The 26,126-nt window shown below is 45.2% G+C and overlaps 1 protein-coding gene across 1 annotated transcript in view; it reads right to left on the bottom strand.

Moving 5' to 3' along the window:
* Window positions 1-26,126, bottom strand: part of LOC141106724 (heparan-alpha-glucosaminide N-acetyltransferase-like) — a 645,511-nt gene that overhangs the window by 493,680 nt on the left and 125,705 nt on the right. The window contains exon 6 of the mRNA XM_073597659.1: window positions 19,581-19,644. Within this exon, the coding sequence (XP_073453760.1) occupies window positions 19,581-19,644 (64 nt within the window). The remainder of the gene's footprint in view (window positions 1-19,580; window positions 19,645-26,126) is intronic.

Raw genomic sequence — 26,126 nt, 5'->3', positions numbered from 1 at the left:
CTGGGAATTACAGACCAGTTAGCCTAACATCATTAGTATATAAGGGGATGATAAGGGACTATATACAAGATTTTAGTAATGAGAACGGTATCATTAGCAGTAATCAGCATGGATTCATGAAGAATCGTTCTTGCCAAACCAATCTATTAACCTTCTATGAGGAGGTGAGTTGCCATCTAGATAAGGGAAGGCCTGTAGATGTGGTGTATCTGGATTTTGCAAAAGCATTTGACACAGTTCCTCATAAACATTTACTGTACAAAATAAGGTCCATTGGCATGGAATATAGGGTGTGTACATGGATTGAAAACTGGCTACAAGGGCGAGTTCAGAGGGTGGTGATAAATGGGGTGTACTCGGAATGGTCAGGGGTGGATAATGGGGTTTCCAGGGTTCTGTGCTGGGACCAATCCTGTTTAATTTGTTCATAACTGACCTGGAGGATGGGGTAAACAGTTTAATCTCTGTATTTGCGGATGATACTAAGCTAAGCAGGGCAATAAATTCTCCGCAAGATGTGGAAACCTTGCAAAAAGATCTGAACAAATTAATGGGGTGGGCAACTACATGGCAAATGAGGTTCAATGTAGAAAAATGTAAAATAATGCATTTGGGTGGCAAAAATATGAATGCGAATGCAAAAGCCTCTGTCCCGGCAATTGTGACAGACCTCGCCGGGACAGAGGCTTTTGGAGAGGACTGAATGCAGGCCTCTTGCCTTTCAACTATGGGCCCTGGATTTTAAGGGAACAATACTCTTTGTGAGGTGTATGCCTGGGAACCCTGAACTAATGTTACTTTGGTCCATGTCCCCCCCCAAAACACAAAACTCTGGGAACCCCGTATGTGCCATATTATAAATATTGACTGCTTCACAATGTGGTGTATATATTGTGTGTTGTCTCATGCTGTTGTGTACTGTTTGCTGTGCTAGTTTGGGGTGGGGCTGTATTCCACTGTTCTACTGTGTTTGTCTGCCTTGGATCACAGGATGTCTATTCCTATGGAGGGAGGGGGGGTTCCTCCAGCAGCTCTCCTTGCTGATAAGACTGTGTGCTGATGAGACGTTGGACACACCTGACCTGTGTGTCCATTGTCATTGGACAGTTTGGCCCGCCCAGTTTTCCAAGGGTGGGGAGAAAGAGTCTCTGAGTTATTTTATCTGTTGTGTCCATGTGTGAAAATAGAGGAGTTGATTCCTGGTTGACCCTCAAGACAGAGTTTTGTCTCATATTTGTGGGGAGAGTTATTCGTATGGGTTTCTTGTTCTGCTGATCGGAGTAATCGGTAGCTGCCTTGGTGTTCAGGAAGGGAATGTCCTAAACGACTTTAACTCATTTCATACTCGGGGTGTCATTACAACTGGTGGCAAGCAGCGGGATCATTCCCACAGCCCAGAAGGACAGCTACAAGAGGACACAGGACAATGGAAGCACAGTATGAATGGCTAAAGTTCTCTTCCCTCAAGGACTTACTGGAGAACTGGGGCCGACCGGCCAACAACCGTAAGAAGAGGGACATTATCGCAGAACTAGTCGAAATGGATAGAGCCGAAAGACCCAACATAACCGAAAGGCCCAGCATAACAGACAGGACACCCGAAGAGGCATGGTTTGATCGGGCTGTAAAATAAGACTGGCACATTATGGTCCTAACCCTACAGCTGAGATCATAGACCTAGTTATAGTGGCTGTGGATGCAGATTGGCTACAGCAAAGAGGTGCTGCAGCAGCAGAAGTCACAGCAGCACCAACTGAAAGGATAGGAGAGGTACAGATACCAGCCGCCATGGAAGAGGAATTCAGAAGGAGGTTGCGAGAGATGCAGATACAGCATAGAGGACCAGTATCAGAGCAGGTCCTGCTGGGATGGTTGGATTCTATCCGATGGAAGGAAGCGCTAGCCCATGAGCAGTGACACCAGGGAAAAGTTAGGGCCATTCCCCTCCATCCATGTAAGGTACTGGTCGCAGTATGAAGTACGAATGCTGTTATTGGGGGAACAACTGAAGCAGGAGTGGACAGCTAAGTTAAGCAGGCAGATCCGGGCAGAGATGTGGTTGGACGAGAGCTACAGAGCCCTCCGGTTGTATGTAGCCTAAGAGTGCCCGTGGTCAGCGGATGACAGCCCCACTGAAGGCTTTGACTATGATGGCCTGGGATTGTTGTATTGTAGGCTGTCCAGGGACCCTGACTTTGGGAGTGATCAAGAGTGGCATTTGGCGGAAATAAGGGAGCACAGAGAGCGAAGAAGGGCACTGGGCACAGGAAGATTTGGAGTTTCTGGCCGTTCAGGAATGGGAGCTGGAGATCACCTACAGACAGCTGCTAGACTCTGCTCAGCAACAGGGTGGGGCTCCCTTTGCCTGGGACTATCAGGAATTAACAGTTGACAACTCTGAAATCCTGGCTGAAGAATCGGCAGTGGAAAATCTGGAGATTGCCATCCCCAAAGCTGAAGTGCTGACAACAGAGCAGAGTTCTGCTAACCTCTGCCCAGCACTGATAGCATTTTCTGGGTTCCACGGACATGAGATTGTGAACTTCTATCCCCAGACACCAGTTGCAGAGACAGGGGATTTCATAGACTTTTCTGCTGAGGAAGAACAACCTGATGAGCCTCCAGCAGAAGAGCTGGTATTAGGGCCAAACTTCACTGTGCTCTGCCCAGCACCAACAGCAGTATCTGTGGAGTTACAAGGAACTTCCCCAGCTGAAGGACTGGCCACTGGACAGAGGGTCCAAGACCTCTGCCCTACACCTGCGGCAGTTCCGGGGGCCCAGGGTGAGAAGGAGATGGTCCCTTTCCAGCAGCAGATGGCTCCCCAGAATTATGCCACCAACCCAGCAGAAGAGCTGGCAACAGGGCAGAGTGCTGCAAGCCTCTGCCCTCACCTAACAGAAGAGGGAGTTCCTGTGGTAGTGAATGGACTTCGGTCTTCACTGACACAACCCCAAAACTTGGTGCTGCACTGGGACAGGAGGATGGCAGCCATGCTTTGCAAGCACTGGGGGATTTTCACCTACCAAAAGTGGATGGGACTTCAGTCTTCACTTGTATACCCCAGGAATGCGGGGGCGGTCGGCCCAGATCCCCAACAGCATAATGAAGTGAGCCCAGTCACCCTGTCTTCTCTCCATCAGCTGAAAGCAATTTAGGGAAAAAAGCCAGTCCAGGTCTCTCCCCAGCGGCGGGCATGTTCTCTGAGAGGGGCAGAGGTTGGCTGGGTGAGTAATGCTATGTTTGGGACGATTTATTTGGGGTACTGTGTGGATACCGGCATTGGGGGGGCTGGAACTATTGACTAACTTCAGAGTCAACCCATCTGGGGTCTCCTCCTGTGTTAGTCTCCTGACGAAAAGGGAGAAATGTGACAGACCTAGCCGGAACAGAGGCTTTTGGAGACGACTGAATGCAGGCCTCTTGCCTTTCGCCTATGGGTCCTGGATTTTAAGGGAACAATACTCTTTGTGAGGTGTATGCCTGTGGACCCTGAACTAATGTTACCTTGGATTCAAGTCCATGTCCCCCCTAAAACACAAAACTCTGGGAGCCCTGTATGTGCCATATTATAAATAGTGACTGCTTCACAATGTAGTGTATATATTGTGTGTTGTCTCATGATGTTGTGTACTGTTTGCTGTGCTAGTTTGGGGTGGGGCTGTATTCCACTGTTCTATTGTGTTTGTCTGCCTTGGATCACAAGATGTGTATTTCTATGTAGGGAGGGAGGATTCCTCCAGCAGCTCTCCTTGCTGATAAGACTGTGTGCTGATGAGACGTTGGACACACCTGACCTGTGTGTCCATTGTCATTGGACAGTTTGACCCGCCCAGATTTCCATGGGTGCGGAGAAAGAGTCTCTGAGTTATTTTATCTGTTGTGTCCATGTGTGAAAATAGAGGAGTTGATTCCTGGTTGACCCTCAAGACAGAGCTTTGTCTCATATTGGTGGGGAGAGTTATTTGTATGGGTTTCTTGTTCGGCTGACCGGAGTGTTCGGTAGCTGCCTTGGTGTTCGGGAAGGGAATGTCCTTAACGACTTTAACCCCTTTCGTATTCGGGGTGTCATTACAGCAATCTATACACTGGGGAGAGAACCTCTGGGGGAATCTAGGATGGAAAAGGACCTGGGGGTCCTAGTAGATGATAGGCTCAGCAATGGCATACAATGCCAAGCTGCTGCTAACAAAGCAAACAGAATATTGGCATGCATTAAAAAGGGAATTAATTCCAGAAATAAAACTATAATTCTCCCGCTCTACAAGACTCTGGTTCGGCCGCACCTGGAGTATGCTGTCCATTTCTGGGCACCAGTCCTCAGGAAGGATGTACTGGAAATGGAGCGAATACAAAGAAGGGCAACAAAGCTAATAAAGGGTCTGGAGGATATTAGTTATGAGGAAAGGTTGCAAGCACTGAACTTATTCTCTCAGGAGAAGAGACGCTTGAGAGGGGATATGATTTCAATTTACAAATACCATGCTGGTGACCCCACAATAGGGATAAAACTTTTTAGCAGAAGGGAGTTTAACAAAACTCGTGGCCACTCATTAAAATTAGAAGAAAAGAGGTTTAACCTTAAACTACGTAGAGGGTTCGCTACTGTAAGAGCGGCAAAGATGTGGAATTCCCTTCCACAGGCAGTAGTCTTAGCGGGGAGCATCGATAGTTTCAAAAAACTATTAGATAAGCACCCGAACGAATGCAACATACAGGGATATACAATGTAATACTGACATATAATTACACACATAGGTTGGACTTGATGGAATTGTGTTTTTTTTCGACCTCGCCTACTATGTATATGTAACTTGAAAATCCCGCTGGGGAAGAAACACTTCCACAGCGGGGAGGCTGCTCGCACTTTCATTACGGTCCTCATCATTTCATTCCATAAAGTATTTGTGGCACAACAACAAATAAAAACTATCAGGTGCACTAATCAGCAGTTGTCAAAATCCTCCAGCTGGCTGTGGATAACAAGTCTTTACAAGAACAAGCCAAAAAGGGCACTGCTGCTCCCTATATGTCCTCTGGGTGGCAGGAACACATCTAGACAAAAATGCAATAGGAAGAGAGCGCAAATCCGCCCTACTTTAACTCAGCTTCTTTAAAATGACAGTTAAAACACTTCAATAGTCAAACCTACATTTGGTTATAAGAGGGATTCAGCACATGAATTTCTCACTGTAGCCACTCTCCTGCACCACCTCCTTAAAAACCCGGCAGGGGAGGGGATCCACAGGAGCTCAGACTGGCTGCACCAGGAGACTGCTGCAAGTGGTTTCCAACAGTTTCAGAGGTGTTATCAGGATCCAGGCAGCCTGTCTGAGCTCCCGCGGCTCCCCTACCCTGTCAGGATCTCAAGGAGGTGGTGCAGGAAAGTAGCTATAGTGAGAAATTCATGTGCTAAATCCCTCTTCTAACCAAATGTGAGTTTGACTAGCCGAGTTATACTAGGGCAGCTTTGCACTCTCCTCCTTTTGTGTTTTGCCATAAAGTATTTGTTAGTGTCTTTAGGGCACCTCTGGCATGCAAGGATGTGTTTTGCCATCCTTGTAACATTAGGAAAAGAATATTTCTTCTCATGCTATTGTCAAATAGCAGTTTTGCTCTCAGCAGAAATTGCACTGTGGAAATGTTTCCAAACTCTAGATGTTGGTCCCAGCATTTGAGAGGAGGTAAAGAAAAAACTATTACTGACCAGACTATAGAGAAAGATTAGGCTGTAATGGCGGAGAACAATAATAGGAATAATTTAAAGGTTAAATAAGATAAACTAATTTGTCAGACAAATTTACCCTCTTGGAAAATGGCAAAAATCACGCTTAATAAATGACAAATCATAAATCAATAAGTGAATGAATAAGTGTGCAAACAACCTTAAAGTGGGGTTCCCATTTAAAAAAAAAAAATTAAAAGTCAGCAGCTACAAATACTGCAGCTGCTGACTATTAATTGGACACTTACCTGTCCCAGGGTCCAGCGATGTGGGGGATCGAAGCCCCACTCGTCCCCCCCTCCGCTCTGCATTCTAACTGTGGGCGCCCGGCTGTGGCTTCACAGCTGGGCACCCACTGCACATGCGTGAGCCACGCCGCACGCTGTCACTGGCCCCGCAATCATCTGGGACCGGTCACGTGTCCCAGATGATTGACAAGAGGGAGGGGGAGAGGCGATCTCCCTTCCTGCGCCGAGGGAAGTGACGTCAGGAGCCCAGGCACCGAAGGAGGCAGACTACGAGGGACCCCCTAGCAACAGGCATTTAGAGGTGAGTAAAAAAAAAATTTTTCTCCAAATGTTTTTTTTTTTTTTTTTTAAACGCATTACTAATTTTTTTTTTCGGGTTGGAACTTCACTTTAATATCTGCATGAGGTATAATAAGTTGAGAGACACTCTTAGTCAATAATATTAATGATCTAAGAGGGGTGCAAAATACAAAAAATATTAACAATAGTGATGTGTAAAGTTAAACGATCTTAGTGATCTGAAAAGATGCAAAGATTGTCCAAAATAGTGATAAGTAAAGTAAACGATCTTAAGACCCCTTTCACACTGCAGGCATTTTTCAGGCGCTACAGCGATAAAAAAATAGCGCCTGCATAGCGCCTGAAAAAAGAGGCTCCATTCACTCCAGCCCAAGGGCTTTCACACTGTATCGGTGCGCTGGCAGGACAACACAAAAAGTCCTGCCAGCAGCTTCTTTGGAGCGGTGAAGGAGAGGTGAACTCACCGCTCCTCCACCGCTGCTCCCCATTGAAATTAATGGGGCAGCGCTGCGATACCACTGGCAAAACGCCGATCCGGCGGCGTTTTGTGGACAGATTTAATAGCGCCGCTAAAACGACGGTAAAGCGGCGCTAAAATTAGCGCCGCTTTACCGCTGATGCCATAGGCAGCTCGGTGTGAAAGGGGTCTTATGGTAACATGTTCCATCCTCCATCACCAAACACACTGTGAATCCACCAGTTGTAGAGACTGCTTACCAGCTCCTGATGACCCCTTGTTATAGGGGGTCAATATCAGCACATGGCTTAGCACCCATCCGAGGCCTTTCCCCACATCTCAGCGCTGCTCCACACTTCCAGTGTCACCCGTCGGGTAGGAATGAAGTTTGGTACCAAGAAAGAGACCAAGAGGCTCCACATAGTATAAAATCCTTTAGGAGGTTTTATTGTGTAAAATCCATAAACTCATTGCATAAAAATAAAAATAAACACCTAAAACTTGGTGTGTCGGCCGTACACAACCAAATACAACCCGTCCCTCTGGACACAAGAGTGATGGTGACGTCAACACGTCGTTCCCCCCAAATTTACCCTCTTACCTGTCAATTAAGCTCTTTGAGGACAGAAACTATCATCTACTGTATTCCAACAATCACCCAACTGTAGAACTGTAGGAGGTACAAGATGGAACCCACAAGCAAACTAAACTAGAGCTTCTCTCCTGCAGTGCCCCCTCATGGCAGAAATGCATATTTCTCTTGTTTGAGTACTACATTAAAAGGTACAGGGGGTCATTTACTATAGCGCTGCAGCGCTATAAAAAATTTGCTCTAATCACGCTAATTAGCACTAAAACGGTATTCACTATAGCGCTGGTAAAAAAAATACTCCCAAAATCGAATTTACTATAGTTCCCTGAAACCAAATAGCGCCCAAACCCTTACTCTGCTAAAACCTTGAGTAGTGCACATGGAAATAATGTTTAGAGCATGATATAATTGCCTAAATAGTACTGAAATGTGTGGTATATTTTTTAAAGATAATCTGCTTTTAAACTGTGTGAAAAAGTGATTTCTACACTGAAATATCTTTGAAAGTCTGAGAAGAGATAAATTCCCTGTTTTTATACAACTAGGTGCCAACACAACAGAGCTCAGACCTGCAAATAGCTTTCATTTTAGCTCCAGTGTCTTTTTTACAGTGCGCTATAGTAAATACCAGAGTGAGCGCTGTGTTAAAGAGCATTTTTTGGGAGTGAAAATCGGCGCTATTATAGTCAAATGCAAGTTTTAGCCATTGATTCTAATAGTACAATTGTAACTTTCCCAAATAAATCCTTTTAATGTTGAGATGAAATGTATAGTGGGGACGGAAAGTATTCAGACTGTGACAGTAGGAGATGCTGTCAAGGTAAAATTGATAGTTTGGGGGACACAGAGTATGCACATTTGCTTGGTGCAAGGCTACAGAGCATAAATGTGGACTGGAAAAAACTGCTTTCGCAGCTTTCTCCCGGTTTTGGTATTCGGTCATGGGGCTCTGTAGTTTGGAGATTCCATAGTGTCTTGGGTGGGACGGGATCTCCAACCCTGTGTCTAGACTTTGTAGATTACCAGCAGGGTGTGTGCTCAGGTGAGCACAGCACTTATAATGAGGGTATGGGAAGACCTCATGGCTCCCAGTTGGAGACTGCTCCACACCCAGAGAGACAGGAGGTCTTCAGGAGTCAGAGGGGCTGCAGGAGGCAGCCAGAATGTGTGACTGCAAGAGGCAGTGGAACGGCCTGAGAACTAAATGTTGGTGGACAGCCATTTTTAGGTCTCTCGAGGGATGCTCAATTGAGTTTAAGTCAGAGCTCTGGCTGGGCCATTCAAGAACAGTCACGGAGTTGTTGTGAAGCCACTATTTCATTATTTTAGCTGTGTGCTTAGAGTCATTGTCTTGTTGGAAGGTAAACCTTCGGCCCAGTCTGAGGTCCTGAGCACTCTGGAGATGGTTTTTCATTCAGGATATCCCTGTACTTGGCCGCATTCATCTTTCCCTCAATTGCAACCAGTCGTCCTGTCCCTGCAGCTGAAAAACACCCCCACAGCATGATGCTGCCACCACCATGCTTCACTGTTGGGACTGTATTGGACAGGTGATGAGCAGTGCCTGGTTTTCTCCACACATACCGCTTAGAATTAAATCCAAAAAGTTCTATCTTGGTCTCATCAGACCAAAGAACCTTATTTCTGTTTGTGTTTTTTAGCAAACTCCATGCGGGCTTTCATTTGTCTTGCACTGAGGAGAGGCTTCCATAGGGCTACTCTGTTATAAAGCCCCGACTGGTGGAGGGCTGCAGTGATGTTGACTTTCTACAACTTTCTCCCATCTCCCGACTGCATCCCTGGAGCTCAGCCACAGTGATCTTTGGGTACCTCTCTCACCAAGGCTCTTCTCCCCCGATAGCTCAGTTTGGCCGAAAGGCCAGCTCTAGGAAGGGTTCTGGTCATCCCAAACGTCTTCCATTTAAGGATTATGGAGGCCACTGTGCTCTTAGGAACCTTAAGTGCAGCAGAAATTTTTTTGTAACCTTGGCCAGATCTGTGCCTTGCCACAATTCTGTCTCTGAGCTCTTCAGGCAGTTCCTTTGACCTCATGATTCTCATTTGCTCTGACATGCACCGTGAGCTGTAAGGTCTTATATAGACAGGTGTGTGGCTTTCCTAATCAAGTCCAATCATTGTAATCAAACACAGCTGGACTCAAATGAAGGTGTGGAACCATCTCAAGGATGATCAGAAGAAATGGACAGCACCTGAGTTAAATATATGAGTGTCACAGCAAAGGGTCTGAATACTTAGGACCATGTGATATTTCAGTTTTTCCTTTTTAATGAATCTGCAAAAATGTCAACAATTCTGTGTTTTTCTGTCAATATGGGGTGCTGTGTGTACATTAATGAGGAAAAAATTAATTTAAATGATTTTAGCAAATGGCTGCAATATAACAAAGAGTGAAAAAATTAAAGGGATCTGAATACTTTCCATCCCCACTGTATCTTTCTCTAAAATAAATTTTCCTTTGTAACATTGTTGCTTCTACTTAATCTATTTTGTTTTTAAGAATGCTAGAATGTGGAATGTTTTGATGTTTTGGTAAAATATATTTTTCTCTGTCACTTTCACCTTCACTCCATCTCATAACAATCTTTACCCAAACTGACACAGGTGTCTTTACAATCCACAAACAATACCATTGCTGATGCAAATTTAAAATGAGTCACAATTTTTTGTGCTTTTTATTATTTCCAAATAATCATAATTAAAAAAAAAAAAAAAAAAGTCTAAAAAATGTGATATGTGTGTACCAACATCAGAAATCAAAATGTAATTCCCCAAAATTTGAGGGTAATATCACTATTCTACACTCACCCACAAAGGACCAGCAAATATCACAGAATAAATCAAGAAGAAGAACTCTTGAGTAATGTAATTCCCCAAAATTTGAGGGTAATATCACTATTCTACACTCACCCACAAAGGACCAGCAAATATCACAGAATAAATCAAGAAGAAGAACTCTTGAGTAATGTAATTCCATCACCTGTACATTCAAAGAAATGCAGTATTTATGCATATTTATGTGTAGGAGGTTTTCACATATGGCAGCTCTGTGGCTTAGAGGTTAGAACTTATGCTTAGCATCCCTGAGCACCTTGGCTCGAATCCCAAACATGCCGCTTCATTTAGAGAAGTTGTCTTATCTTCCAGGTCCTAAAACTATGTCTAAATGTAGTATTTATGTGTAGGAGGGTTCCACCACCATTGTAAATCTTTCCAGATATACTATCTAGCCAAAAGTATTGGGACACCTGCCTTTACACACACATGAACTTTAATGGAAGCCAAGTCTTATGCCCCGTACACACGGTCGGATTTTCCGACAGAAAATGTGTGATAGGACCTTGTTGTTGGAAATTCCGACCGTGTGTAGGCTCCATCACACATTTTCCATCGTATTTTCCGACACACAAAGTTTGAGAGCAGGATATAAAATTTTCCGACAACAAAATCCATTGTCGGAAATTCCGATCGTGTGTACAAAAATCCGACGGACAAAGTGCCACGCATGCTCAGAATAAATAAAGAGATGAAAGCTATTGGCCACTGCCCCGTTTATAGTCCCAAAGTACGTGTTTTACGTGACCGCGTTTAGAACGATCGGATTTTCCGACAACTTTGTGTGACCGTGTGTATGCAAGACAAGTTTGAGCCAACATCCGTCGGAAAAAATCCTAGGATTTTGTTGTCGGAATGTCCAATCAATGTCCGACCGTGTGTACGGGGCATTAGTCTGTAGGGTTAAAATTTGATTTGGCCCACCCTTTGCAGCTAGAACAGCTTCTGAGAAGGCTGTGTACAAGGATTAGTGTGTCTATGGGAATGTTTGACCATTCTTCCAGAAGCCCATTTGTGAGGCCAGGCACGGATGTTGGATGAGAAGGCCTGGCTCGCAGTCTCTGCTCTAATTCAGCCAAAAGGTGTTCCATTGGGTTGATGTCAGGACTCTGTGCAGGCCAGTCAAGTTCCTCGACCCCAAACTTGCTCATCCATGTCTTTATAGACCTTGCTTTGTCCACTGGTGTGCAGTCATGTTGGAACAGGAAGGGGCCATCCCCAAAGTGTTCCCATAAAGTTGGGAGAATGAAATTGTCCAAAATTTCTTGGTATGTTGATGCCTTAAGAGTTCCCTTCACTGGAACTAAGAGGCCAAGCCCAACCCCTAAAAAACAACCCCATATCATAATCCCCCCCTCCACCAAATGATTTGGAGCAATGCAGTTTGGGGTGAAGGAACTTGACTGGCCTGCACAGAGTCCTGACCTCAACACAACAGAACACCTTGGGAATGAATTAGAGCGGAGACTGTAAGCCAGGCCTTCTCGCCCAACATCAGTGCCTGACCTCACAAATGCACTTGGAAGAATGGTCAAACATTCCCATAGACCAGTGTTTCTCAACTCCAGTCCTCAAGGCGCCACAACAGGTCATGTTTTTAGACTTTCCATTATTTTGCACAGGTGATTTGATTAGTTTCACTGCCTTAGTAATTACCACAGCCATTTCATCTGAGGGAAATCCTGAATACATGACCTGTTGGGGCGCCTTGAGGACTGGAGTTGAAAAACACTGCCATAAACACACTCCTAAACCTTGTGGACAGCCTTCCCAGAAGAGTTGAAGCTGTTATAGCAAAGGGTGGCCCAAATGAATTTTGAACCCTACGGACTAAGACTGGGATGCCATTACAGTTCATGTGCGTTTAAAGGCAGGCATCCCAATACTTAGGCCAATATATTGTATATTGCTTGTGACACTGAGCATGGCTATGGACTTAGGGCTTGTTCACCTCACAGAGATGCAGTCAAAATGTGTGAGGCTGCCTGCTGGCTAAGTGGGTAGCAATTCTGTCTAGCAGCACTGGGTTGCTGGTTCAATTCCCCAACATGCTAATGCTTGTGTTGAAGTTCATATGTTCTCCCTGTGTGGGTTTCCCACCACAATCCAAAGATGTGCTGGCATTTTATTTGTCTCCTGTCGAAATAGTCTCTAATGTAAGAAAGTTAGTTTTGGACTTTAGATTGGAAGCTCATTGCAGCCAGGGACTGATGTTAATGTTTGTTAACACTAATCATGCCCAGGGACTTGGACATTTAAAATTGTAGGGTTTACACTGCACAGGTAGATATGCTTAGAAAACTGTTGCTTTGTTTATGTGCATGCAAATGGACTTCGATCTTTGGCCTGTAGTTGGTGATTTGATGCACATAGCCAAGGGTTAACACAGTTGCAAATAGTATTACTTGTTCCTGCCCATCAGGTGCAATCACTTTAGACATACACAAAGAGACAGATTTAAAGATACTGGTGGGCATGTACTTCTATTGGGCGTGTGTCAGTGTGATAACAATAGAACCTATCTTATATAAAGGGCTGCAGTAGGGGGAGGTTTGTTTGGCCTGAGAAGGTCAGGTTTTTTGCTGTGATTTGTGGGGGAGAAGGAATGATATTGTACATATTGACAAACGCCCAACTAGGGCTGTTTGCTGAAATTCTGAAATTCTTGTGAAATTCTTGTGCATTTTTTCAATCAAAAGTGGGTTTATGTGGCCATGCTGTCAATTTCTTGTGTGTTTTTTTCTGTCTGACCATGCTAACATAGTTTGGGAGCATGTGCTGACCTTCTACTCTTTGATCTCATTGCTTAATCATGTACACAGAAATGCAGCTTCCAGCAGAACATACTCACCTATGTATGTGTGTGGAATGTGGGCTGGTAGTGGGTGTTATATTTTGAATATGTGACTTTTTTTATTATGTTTGAATGCTTTGTAAGAGTAATGACTGTTAAGCATGTTTCTATAATCTTGCAGATAAAAATGTGATGTGTTGCCCATTATACACTGAAAGTAAAGCTGTGTCCACTCTAAGGTTTAGTCAAATTTTAGATTGTAAGCTCCTATGAGCAGGGCCCTTAAAACCCAATTGCTAACTGTTTTGCTAAATGTAGCACCATATATCCTGTAGAATTTTTTTTTAAGCTAGTAAATGAATGTACATAATTTTGTTTCTGCTGGCAAAATAAAAGCACATTATTGAGCTTGTGTTTTTTTTCTCTTCTTTTTTATTAGTTTTGAGGTTGGTGGTTTTGGGGAAGTGCAATATCTTTCTTTTATATCTTATAATTTATATATGTAGTTGTACACCAAAAAATGAATCTCTTCAGCACACCTGCAAGTAAATGATAAAGGTGGCATCTTTATATATAACAGCTGTGGAGAATTGCAGGTAATGAATTCAGCTGGTGGATAGGCAGTGTTGTATGTGTCAGCCCTGGTTCACATTGCTGCGATTTGACATGTCACTTCGGGGTGCGATTTTTATTGACATTAGATGTCTCTGAAACATCCCCCCCCCCCCCCCGGGATTGACATGCGGGAATGAAATTGTGCAAGTTCAGCTGAACTTGCACAATTTCCTCCTGCTGTCGTTGTGAACCAGGGCTCAAACTGGGCCTTTGGCCTTTGTGATTCAGCTTCTGCTATCCCAGGGACACCATTGCTTATCAAACTCCCTTAAAGAGGAGTTCCACCCAGGGCGTCCATAAAAAAAAAAAAAATTAAAAGTCAGACAAATACTGCAGCTGCTGACTTTTAATTGGACTCTTACCTGTCCCTGGGTCCAGCGATGCGGGGGATCGAAGCCCTGCTCGTCCCCCCCCCCTCCGCTCGTCGGCATTTCAACTGTGGGCGCCGGGCTGTGGCTTCAATCTGTAATGGGTCCCAGATGATTGACAGGAGGGAGGGAGCAGAGCAGAGCCCTTCCTGTGCCGAGGGGGAAGTGATGTCACCAGCCCAGGCAAAGGAAGAGGCAGACTACGAGGGACCACCTAGCAACAGGCATTTAGAGGTAAGTAAAAAAAATATATATATATCCAAATGTTTTTTTGTTTTTTTTAGAATTTTTCAGGTATTTTTGTTTTTTTGGGTGGAACCCCACTTTAAGTTTACCTTCAAATATCATTATATGTAGAAATACAGACTTGCATATCTGCAAATAAACAAAAATTAAAAAAATTCAATCGTAGTTGCGATCAAAAGAGCGTGGTTTCACCTTCTGACCCAGAAATGAGTCATTGTAATCACCCAGAAGTTCCTGTGCTGGTCAGGATCTCCATCTAGGAGGACATGGCGAGGTCCCTCTTTAGCAAAGAGGAGCTGCTGTTCATTTGCCGGGTAAGTGTAGGATGTGTACTTGTGCTTACTCAATGTGGGGATGTATGTCGTAGTTAGATTTGGTGTGGGTGGGGTTAATTGATTTGTTTGGCATCACCACACATTTGCTTCTGGACCATGTGCAGGGCCTGGTATGGATTTTAGGGGGACCCCCACACAATTTTTTTTTAAATTTTGGTTCAGGGATCCCTTTAATATTCATTCCAAAGGGCTGGTAATGTGCTGGGGGGGAATCCCATGCTCTTTTTTTCAATAAGTTTTATCTATATTGCCGAGACCTGACAATTCATTACAGCCGCGATCAATTTTAAATGACAATTTTTTTCTTTAGAAATGTCATTTTGCTGTGGTACTGTTCTAAACATAGGAAAAATGTGCCACTTTACAGGCACACTATAGACACCCCCCAGGCACTATATTTAAAGGAATATTTCATTTTTATTGTTTCACTTTAAGCATTTAAAAAATCACTGCTCCCGAAAAAATGGCCGTTTTTTAAAAAAAAATTGCATTTATACATGTTATACAGGACCCAGGTCCCCAAAACACTCTTTCTGACAATAACTTGCATATAATCCTTTAAAATGAGCACTTTTGATTTTTCATATTCTTGTCCCATAGACTTTAACTGTGTTCTGACGGCTTTCAAATTTTCCCAGAACACCGCATATTGTCCGAACAAATAAAGTTCGGCCTGAACTTATGCTTGGGCCAAACCGTTTGCCCATACCTATTTGCCGGCAATAGCCCTGCTTTCCATTAGCATTAGCGCCCAGTTTCTGAGAGTTGAAGTCTTAATTGGCCTTAATTGGGCGCTATTTTCTGGGACTGCAGGATCATTTTTTTGCGCTATAGTAAATTACCCCCACAGTGTTAATTGAATTATATTCCAGGATTTGCTTATCTTCAGCTGGAAGATCTTGCAATTATATAAAACTTTACATAAAGTCTCAGAAACCTTTCATTAAGGTCTTCATGTCATATAGTCTGAATACCATGCCACAGATATATAATTTATCATAGTAAAAGAACATATTCCACACTTCTATTTAATTTTTACTTTTTTTACAATTTTTCCATAAAAAACAAAAAACGGCCTTGAAAAAAATCTTCAGTTAAAGTGTTACTAAAGGTAGATTTTTTTTAAACTAAAATAATAAACATATCATACTCACCTGCTCTGTGCAATGGTATTGCACAGAGCGACCCCAAACCTCCTTTTATGGGGTCCCTAGTTGGCAATCTTGGCTCCTCCTCTTCTTCTCATACCCCCATAGCAAGCCACTTGAAAAGGCAAACATGTTCCAAATCTAAAGTCAGATTTTCGACTGAAAAAGTTCGCTGCAGGTCCGATGAAGCCCACACACGGTCAAATTGTCCGCTGGACTCGGTCCGTCGGACCAGTCCAGTCGAAAAGTCTGCTCGTGTGTACGCAGCCTAACAGGTCTATAGTTACTGGGTAAAGACTTTGATCCCTTTTTAAATATAGGCACCAGATTGGCCTTACGCCAATCCAGTGGTACTACTATGTCAGTCATTAAAGAGTCCCTAAAAATTAGAAACAATAGCTTTAAATATGACAAAAGTGCCTTATTAACCTTTATTCTGTCTGAATATTTCTGGACCATATCAGTTTTGAGCCATAGTGGTTCATTTTGGGCTATGTCAATACCATCCCTATTATGAACAAGAGCTCCCTCATGCTCCTTTGTATACACAGAGCTGAAGATGGTATTTAATAAATTTGCCTTTTCTTTGTCCCCAGTCAATCATTTGACCTGACCTTTTTACTAATAATATATCTGAAGAAATTTTGGGGGTTTGTCCTACAAATTTTTGCAATATGTCGTTCGTTTTGAATTTTTGCTTCCTTGATTTCCTTTTTACATATTCTGTTATATTCTTTGTAACATTTAAATGATGGTAGTGTTCCTTCATTTTTATATATTTTTTTAAATTAACATTTTTTTTTTAGATTTGTGTTCCCATCAAGCTTCATATTTACAATGTAGGGGATCATATTATTTTTAATTTTATTTCACTACTGGTAAAACAACCCTGGCACAAGGGGTGCCACTCCTTCCAGACTTGCTAGGAGGAATAGGGCACAGCACCCCCTGATCATGAGTAGGGGACTGAGGCCTTTACATTCTTACAGAGACTCGCACTGACCGGCTCCCATGTGAAATGTGACTATTTATCATGGTGGATCAAGAGTTTGAAAACATGCTCCAGCATCTACAGGGTGTAACATCTCAGCAGCAAACTCAATTCCTGCCATCCATGATGAATGGCAGAAGCTCTCTGGCTATCAGCTTGATTTCATTTTATCGTTATTACACTATTTGGGCCAGCTGGGCCACATCTTCCTACCCACGCTGCCAGCCTTTGAGTATTGAGGTTTCATTTGTCTTAGAAATGAAGAAATTCTGCTCATCACAGCAGACTATAACTCCTAGGAAACATAATGACTCCTTTTATTCAGGCTTGTACCATTGTACATTCTCCTCGCCTGTACTGAATATGCTTAGCCTCATTCACCACACTCCGTGAGTTTTTGCCAGTTTGGATTAGAAGCTACAGCAAGCCAGATAGAGCTCACCTCATTTCCAGAGCTGCAGGACATCCAGCATCAACTTTTCTCTTTCCTCCCCAGCCTGACTGTACCTAGCCTACCACTTTCATTCATTGGATTTCAGCTCTTCTAGCCATGAATTAATGGTAACAATAACTGTAAGTACAAGGTACAGTGTGGTAAAATGGCAAAAATAGTAATAATAAAAATCACTATTAATGAGTCTATATCCTAAGGAGATCATCAGTCCATAGGCAAAGCATTAGTCCAAGGGTAAGAGTATAGTAATGAGATGACAAGGGCGGCTTAACAGAAAAACGCAAAAAAAAAAAAAAAAAAAATATATATATATATATATATATATATATATATATATATATATATATATATATAATTATGTTTTCTGTTAATTGAATATTAATTTGTAATCATTGATCCTTTATCATTAATTTTATGTTTTATGTGCAATTTATGGCGCAATTTTTTGTCAGTTGTTTAAATTGATCTTGACACTTTAGAACCATGGCAACCATTCAGATAAATTTGTTTTTTCAGTGTGGTTGCTCTCACATGTACGTCCGCACTGGGATCTCCAGACCTAATATGAATGGTTGAGGTTTTTTCAGCTGCCACTTTGTAAGAAATATGGAACTTAAAGTGATGTTAAAGTCTTGCTTTTTTTTTTTTTAAGTAACTAACATGTTATACTTACCTGCTCTGTGCATTGGTTTTGCACAGAGCAACCTGGATCCTCCTCTTCTCAGGTCCCTCTCCGGCACTCCTGGCCCCTCCCACCTGCCAAGTGCTCCCATAGCAAGCAACTATGCGCCCCTTCATTAGCTTTTTGCTACCTGCCTTTTCCAACTGTGCGCTCTTTATTAGCTTCTCTCTGCCTGCCTTATCCAAATGTGCACCCCTTTATTAGCTTCTCTCTACCTCCCATAGCAAGAAGCTTGCTCTGGCGGCACCGGAGCTTTGCATGTCCATTCACACACAGAGCCTCGGCCCTGCCCCTCCCTCTCCTGATTGGCTCACTCACTGTGATTGACAGCAGTGGGAGCCAATGGCTCTTGCTGCTGCCTCAGCCAATGAGAAGTTAAAGTCCACGGAGAGCTGAGGCTCCCGTGCACATCGCTGGATCGCGATGGTGCTCAGGTTATTATTGGGTTGAAGAATGCATAGAATGCATGAAGGTAAAAAAGCCATGAGTCCTTAGAACCAGCTTAATGAAGACTGAGACTATTGAGATTTAAAGAGAGGCATATGGTGTTTTGAAATATTACGCATATTATATATTGCAGATAATTAAAATAGCCCTATTGATCAATAAATCCTGAAGAAGTGGACTTTGCCTGAAAAACATGACGGAATTTGTCCCTTGGCTGAAATGAATGTTTGAATTTGGGAATCTGCATAAACATTTTTTTTAAAGTGCACTATGTCAAGGCAATTCACTGAATTAAAATGATGTTTTATGCTGTTTTGATTAATAATTGGCTTGTTTTAACTGTTGTATGAAAATATGATGTATAATTGCTGGAACGGTTTCCTAATTTACAAAATGCAAATGGTAAAAAAGTGATTCTATGGGATGTAGGTATCTATTTCATGCCCCATTTCAAGGGGTGGTATTTAATATAATAATAATATTGAAAATGTAATCTACTATCCCAAGAGTGTCTAAAAGTCTCATTAAAGTGTGTAAGGCCAAAAAGGCTCTTTTTTAAAAAAATAATGAGGGTGTTAGAACCCATGTCAAGTTTTTTTTCCTGACTGTGTCTCCACTGGGGAGAGTCCCTCTTTTCTATTTGTCCTGGTGACCATTGTCATCGGTGTAGAAAGTGGGAAAAAATGTAAAATTTTGATTTCTCACCAGAACAGGGATACAGTGGAAATCTTGCAATATTCCAGAATTCCACTTTGGAGAGATTTCCTCACACTTCCTGTTGTTTCCCTGTGACAGTAAACTGAGGCTGGGTTCACACTTAAAACGAATGCGGCTCACAGCAGGGGTCCGGTGCGTCCCTGTTCTCATTTCATTTCAGGGATAAATCAGGCCCAAATTTTTGCCTAAATTTGGACCTGAAACGGAGCCAAAGACACATAGGACCCCTGTGCAATCCACTCCACAGCCGCCAAGGAGATGTGTGAACCTTCTCCATTGAGAATCGGTCACACTCTCCTGTCATGCAAATTGGATGCGGGAAAACCTGCATCCAATTCACACTAGTGTGAACCCAGCCTGAAGGGGAATCTCACCAATGGTACAGGGATGGCAAAAAAAAACTGAAAAGGATATTAACCTTTCCTTTCTGTATTCAAAATAACGTTAGATATACTTTAAATTTAGGATCTCTGTCAACCCTAAAGGGCGTGAAATGCTACATGAAAGTCATTCTCTGTATTTCTAAAGGACTGTCACATAGAAATACAAATGATCTTGTAGCTGAATAATAGACTTTATCTAGGGCTCATTAAAGATTTTGTACTCACATTGCTGAATACATAAGACGTCCGCCTGCTAAAGTCCTCAATAAACCTTTGCGTGCATCCTAACCTGTAAAGTCAAAATTCAATTACCATGAAAACAAATCATGTTATAGTTAGGGTTAGCGTTCTTTACATGGATTCAGAGGAAAAATCCTCTTCAAACAGCCTATTAAAGAGGATCTGTGAATTATTGACAAAGAACATATGACTAGCTGTGGTTTACATGATTTATCCCCATATATTAGTTGTTTAAGTTAGGAAAGGTATGGAATACTTGATGCTTGCCAGCTTTAATCAAATGCATTTATAAGCATAGAACATTAATAAGGAGTGCAGCATTCTGTAAAATGTGTCCAGGGCTACTATGTTTACCACTCAAGTAACATAAAGAACAACAAGGCAAAGCATACTGTAAAAGATAAGACCAACTATTTGTTGCATTGTGCACATGGAAATTGACAGTACATACAGTTAGAAGTGAAACAAAACATGCTTTTACGCTTCTTTAATGTAATGTAGCTCATCGTTATTTTTGGTGATTTGTATATTATATGGTACCGGTGCTTATTTCTCATAAATTATGCTTTTTCATATGGAAATGAGGTCTACTGGGCCATTGCCTCAGTTCACTGGAGCCTAGGGGTAGTGGGGCAGAAACGTGTCAAAAAATAGACACATGTGGTGTGATTTGCATGGACACTTGTACCCCAGGTACCAAAAAGCTGGCACTAAGGTTGTGATCTTATTACTTTATTCACTGCATATGAAGCACTGTGCAAATAAATTAGCCGTGTCTTCAGGTATGCAATCTCCTGCAAGTATTTGTAATATATCAAGTGGTGCAATCGTGCTCTCAGTGCCAACCCTCATTTATAATAAAAGAAAAGAGGCATTTGACCCTTGAATCCACTTGCCAACCCCTTTTATAAAATCTTCATGCTGTTCATCAAGTAAATGAAAATCCATGAAGAATGATTGTGTTTTGGCTGTGTCCTAAGCACATTCAATGATTTCTAGAGTTTCTAGTACACAAAAGCATAGCAAATAGAGGCACAGCCAATAATATCAGGCATGAAGAAAAAAGTAGACTGAGATACGTAGACAAAGAGATTACTAACAGTAATAGATCTGGACAAAAATAATATGAGGCTTCCTCATATCTAGTGTGGGAAAATGTAAGCCTTTGAACTGCTATGTTTAGTATATTTGTACATTTGAACATTCTTTAGCTTCATAACAAGCCTACTAGAGCCAATGCACACCAATGTTTTGTGGTAACATGGCAGGGCAATGTATTGAACATCTTAGCACATTGCATTGCCATTCATTTTCAATGGCACCTCAATGCACTTAGAAGCACAGCATATTGCAATGCACACTAATGCACTATCATGAATTGTGGTTCACTGTGTTACAAAAAAATTGTAGATGTCTGATTTTCAATCCATTGTGGAACATTGGCAGCCCATTACAATAAATGGGCTGCCTTAATGCAACGTATGTTAACGCATATCATACTGTGTGTTATGCTCAGCAAGGGACCAGATAGCTGTAAAAGGGAGTTTTAAACAGCTGAAGACAAAAGCAGAAACAGTGGGAAGAAAGGAGATCTGAGGCTCAATTTACAAAGATTTACGCAAAGATAAGAATCTTTATTTTCAGCCACCCCATGCCTGTGCTTTTCGAATCTCATAAGACTTAGCTGAAAATAACTTCTACTACTTTAAAAAATAAAATAAAAATTAAGGCTAGTACACACGATCAGAAAATTGTACGAAAAATTCAACTATCGAAGTGATTGTACGATAATCAGATCGTCCAAAATTATCTGAAGGGACAAAAGTTTTTTCGTATGGTACCATATCATACGATTTTAATTTATGAGTACGGTTTTCATCCGAAAAAAAATCGTAATGGCCAAGACTATGCACACTCGGACCTGAAAGAATACAGTACAATACAATTTAATACTGTACACTACATCACTTCTGAAGTTGTATACGAGAATTTTCGTAAATTGAGTAATCTCTTCATTTTTGATATGAGATTTGCATGCAAAAAAAAAAAAGGTTGATCATTCGTCTGATATTCTCAACGTGTGTACAAGCCAGTGGCGGAATTTCCAGGGTCGCAACAGTTGCACTTGCGACTGGGCCCTGGAATTCTGCCAGTGTGGGGGGGCCCCAAGACGCCGCACCTCCCCTGGCTGGCATCTAACTATACAGGAGAGGGGGGCGTAAGGGGGCGATCGGCAGCTATGTGATGTCTGCGCTCTGCGGGATGTCCCTCCAGGCAGCACACAGTTCACTTCCCGAATATCAGTGAGTACAATGGAGAGGGGAGGGGCCTCTGACCCGAACAGACACCAGATTGAGTGCACAAGTTTGTCCCTCTGCTTGTACACTGAGTCTTGCTAATACACGCTCGGGTCAGAGGCCCCTCCCCTCTCCATTGGATACAATGATATTCGGGAAGTGAACTGTGCTGCCTGGAGGGACATCCTGCGGACATCACAAGGAAGCATCCTGCTTCTTCCATATGTGCTTCTCATGTAAGTAAAACACAACACTGGCCCCCCACCTGTCCCCTCTCACACTGTCCCCTCTCACACTGTCCCCTCTCACACTGTCCCCCCACACACTGTCCCCCCACACACTGTCCCCTCTCACACTGCCCCCCCACCTGTCCCCTCTCACACTGTCCCCCCACACACTTTCCCCCCACCTGTCCCCTCTCACACTGTCCCCCCACACACTGTCCCCTCTCACACTGTCCCCCCACACACTGTCTCCTCTCACACTGTCCCCCCCACACACTGTCCCCTCTCACACTGTCCCCCCACACACTGTCCCCTCTCACACTGTCCCCCACACACTGTCTCCTCTCACACTGTCCCCCCCACACACTGTCTCCTCTCACACTGCCCCCCCCACACACTGTCCCCTCTCACACTGTCCCCCCCCACACACTGTCCCCCCCCACACACTGTCCCCCCACACACTGTCCCCCCACACACTGTCCCCCCCCACACATTGTCCCCCCACACACTGTCCCCCCACACACTGTCCCCTCTCACACTGTCCCCCCACACACTGTCCCCCCCCACACACTGTCTCCTCTCACACTGTCCCCCCCACACACTGTCTCCTCTCACACTGTCCCCCCACACACTGTCCCCTCTCACACTGTCCCCCCCACACACTGTCTCCTCTCACACTGTCCCCCCACACACTGTCCCCTCTCACACTGTCCCCCCACACACTGTCCCCCCACACACTGTCCCCCCACACACTGTCCCCTCTCACACTGCCCCCCCACCTGTCCCCTCTCACACTGTCCCCCCACACACTTTCCCCCCACCTGTCCCCTCTCACACTGTCCCCCCACACACTGTCCCCCCACACACTGTCCCCCCACACACTGTCCCCTCTCACACTGTCCCCTCACACACTGTCTCCTCTCACACTGTCCCCCCCACACACTGTCTCCTCTCACACTGCCCCCCCACACACTGTCCCCTCTCACACTGTCCCCCCCACACACTGTCCCCCCCCACACACACTGTCCCCTCTCACACTGTCCCCCCACACACACTGTCCCCTCTCACACTGTCCCCCCACACACACTGTCCCCTCTCACACTGTCCCCCCCCCACACTGTCCCCTCTCACACTGCCCCCCCACACACTGTCCCCTCTCACACTGCCCCCCCACACACTGTCCCCTCTCACACTGCCCCCCCACACACTGTCCCCCCACACACTGTCCCCTCTCACACTGTCCCCTCTCACACTGCCCCCCCACACACTGTCCCCCCACACACTGTCCCCTCTCACACTGGCCCCTCTAACACTGGCCCCCACCTGTCCCCTCTCACACTGTCCCCCCACACACTGTCCCCTCTCACACTGTCCCCCCACCTGTCCCCTCTCACACTGTCCCCCCCCACCTGTCCCCTCTCACACTGCCCCCCACCTGTCCCCTCTCACACTGCCCCCCCACCTGTCCCCTCTCACACTGGCCCCCCACCTGTCCCCTCTCACACTGCCCCCCCACCTGTCCCCTCTCACACTGGCCCCCCACCTGTCCCCTCTCACACTGCCCCCCACCTGTCCCCACTCACACTGCCCCCCCCACTTGTCCCCTCTCACACTGCCCCCCCACCTGTCCCCTCTCACACTGGCCCCCACCTGTCCCCTCTCACACTGGCCACCCACCTGCCACATAGCCCCTCTTTTATCACACTGCCCACGTCATACTATTTCCCCATCATACTGCCCCCACCTGTCTCACTGTCCCCTGTCACACTGCCCCCTTGGCACAATACATTCCTGTCATACTGCCCCCTCCTGTAACACTGCCCCTCCATCATTCTGCCCCCTCGTCACACTGCCCCCTTCTGTCATATTTACCCCACTCCTGTCACACTACCCCCCTCTTGTTAAACAGTCCCCCTCCTTTCACAGTGCTCCCTCATTACACTGCCCCCCTCTTGTAATACTTCCCAGGTATCCTTTTCCTGTCACACTGCCCCCCTCTTGTCACAATATCCCCCTGTCATACTGCCCCCATCGTACTGCCCCTTCTTGTCACACTGCCCCCCTTCTTTCACAGTGCCCCCTCTTATCACACTCCCCCCTCTGGTCACACTTTCCAGATACCCTTTTTTGGTCACACTGCCCCCTCCTGTCAAAATGCCCCGTCATACTGCCCCTCATCCTTTCACAATACCCCCCCCATCATAGTGCGGGTCAGGGGCCCTTCATGGTTTCTTGCACTGGGGCCCTGAAGGTTATAGTTACGCCTCTGGTACAAGCCTTCATCCTGGTGTGCTAACTTTGTGAATTTAGCATATGCTATTTTATTCATGCATAATGAGCGGCTCTTAAGATAAATTTTTCAGGCAATGTAGTGGATTTAAATAAAGATCTTTATCTTTGTGTAAAGCTTATGAATCTCCTTCCTTCTCACGGTTTCTAAAAGTCTATTTGCCACCTCAAACCCAGCTACACTTTATGAGACCAATATTAGCCCATTGTTGTCAAAAATTAGTTCAGAGCTTTAGCATGCCAGGGCCTAACATGGTTCAGCAGAAGCAACGCCTTGAAAATGACAACACTCCCCCAGATTTTATGTCTCATTCAGGCCAGGCTTAAAAAAATGCATAAAATCCTTTTTTATTTCACTCCGCAGACTTGGAGACCTTTCCAACAGAGCATCCACTGGGTTACGGGTCTTGAGGATGGAAAACTGGCCAGAACTTGCTCAATATGCAACTGAGCTACTGGCCTGTCCTGCATCCAGCGTTCTTTCTGAACGCACATTCAGTGCTGCTGGAGGGTTTGTAACGTATCAAAGAGTGCGCCTGTTCACAGACTCCCACTGTCCCCCCCACACACTGTCTCCTCTCACACTGTCCCCCCCACACACTGTCCCCTCTCACACTGTCCCCCCACACACTGTCCCCCCACACACTGTCCCCCCACACACTGTCCCCTCTCACACTGCCCCTCCACCTGTCCCCTCTCACACTGTCCCCCCACACACTTTCCCCCCACCTGTCCCCTCTCACACTGTCCCCCCACACACTGTCCCCTCTCACACTGTCCCCCCACACACTGTCCCCCCACACACTGTCCCCCCACACACTGTCCCCTCTCACACTGTCCCCTCACACACTGTCTCCTCTCACACTGTCCCCCCCACACACTGTCTCCTCTCACACTGCCCCCCCCACACACTGTCCCCTCTCACACTGTCCCCCCCACACACACTGTCCCCTCTCACACTGTCCCCCCACACACACTGTCCCCTCTCACACTGTCCCCCCCCACACTGTCCCCTCTCACACTGCCCCCCCACACACTGTCCCCTCTCACACTGCCCCCCCACACACTGTCCCCTCTCACACTGCCCCCCCACACACTGTCCCCCCACACACTGTCCCCTCTCACACTGTCCCCTCTCACACTGCCCCCCCACACACTGTCCCCTCTCACACTGCCCCCCCACACACTGTCCCCCACACACTGTCCCCCCACACACTGTCCCCTCTAACACTGGCCCCCACCTGTCCCCTCTCACACTGTCCCCCCACACACTGTCCCCTCTCACACTGTCCCCCCACCTGTCCCCTCTCACACTGTCCCCCCCACCTGTCCCCTCTCACACTGCCCCCCACCTGTCCCCTCTCACACTGCCCCCCCACCTGTCCCCTCTCACACTGGCCCCCCACCTGTCCCCTCTCACACTGCCCCCCCACCTGTCCCCTCTCACACTGGCCCCCCACCTGTCCCCTCTCACACTGCCCCCCACCTGTCCCCTCTCACACTGCCCCCCCCCCACTTGTCCCCTCTCACACTGCCCCCCCACCTGTCCCCTCTCACACTGGCCACCCACCTGCCACATAGCCCCTCTTTTATCACACTGCCCACGTCATACTATTTCCCCATCATACTGCCCCCACCTGTCTCACTGTCCCCTGTCACACTGCCCCCTTGGCACAATACATTCCTGTCATACTGCCCCCTCCTGTAACACTGCCCCTCCA

The sequence above is a fragment of the Aquarana catesbeiana genome, linkage group LG08 (assembly GCF_042186555.1).
Source record: "Aquarana catesbeiana isolate 2022-GZ linkage group LG08, ASM4218655v1, whole genome shotgun sequence".
NCBI classification, from domain to species: domain Eukaryota; kingdom Metazoa; phylum Chordata; class Amphibia; order Anura; family Ranidae; genus Aquarana; species Aquarana catesbeiana.
The sequence above is the reverse complement of the archived record's forward strand: the minus strand, read 5'-3'. Positions and strand labels throughout refer to the sequence as shown.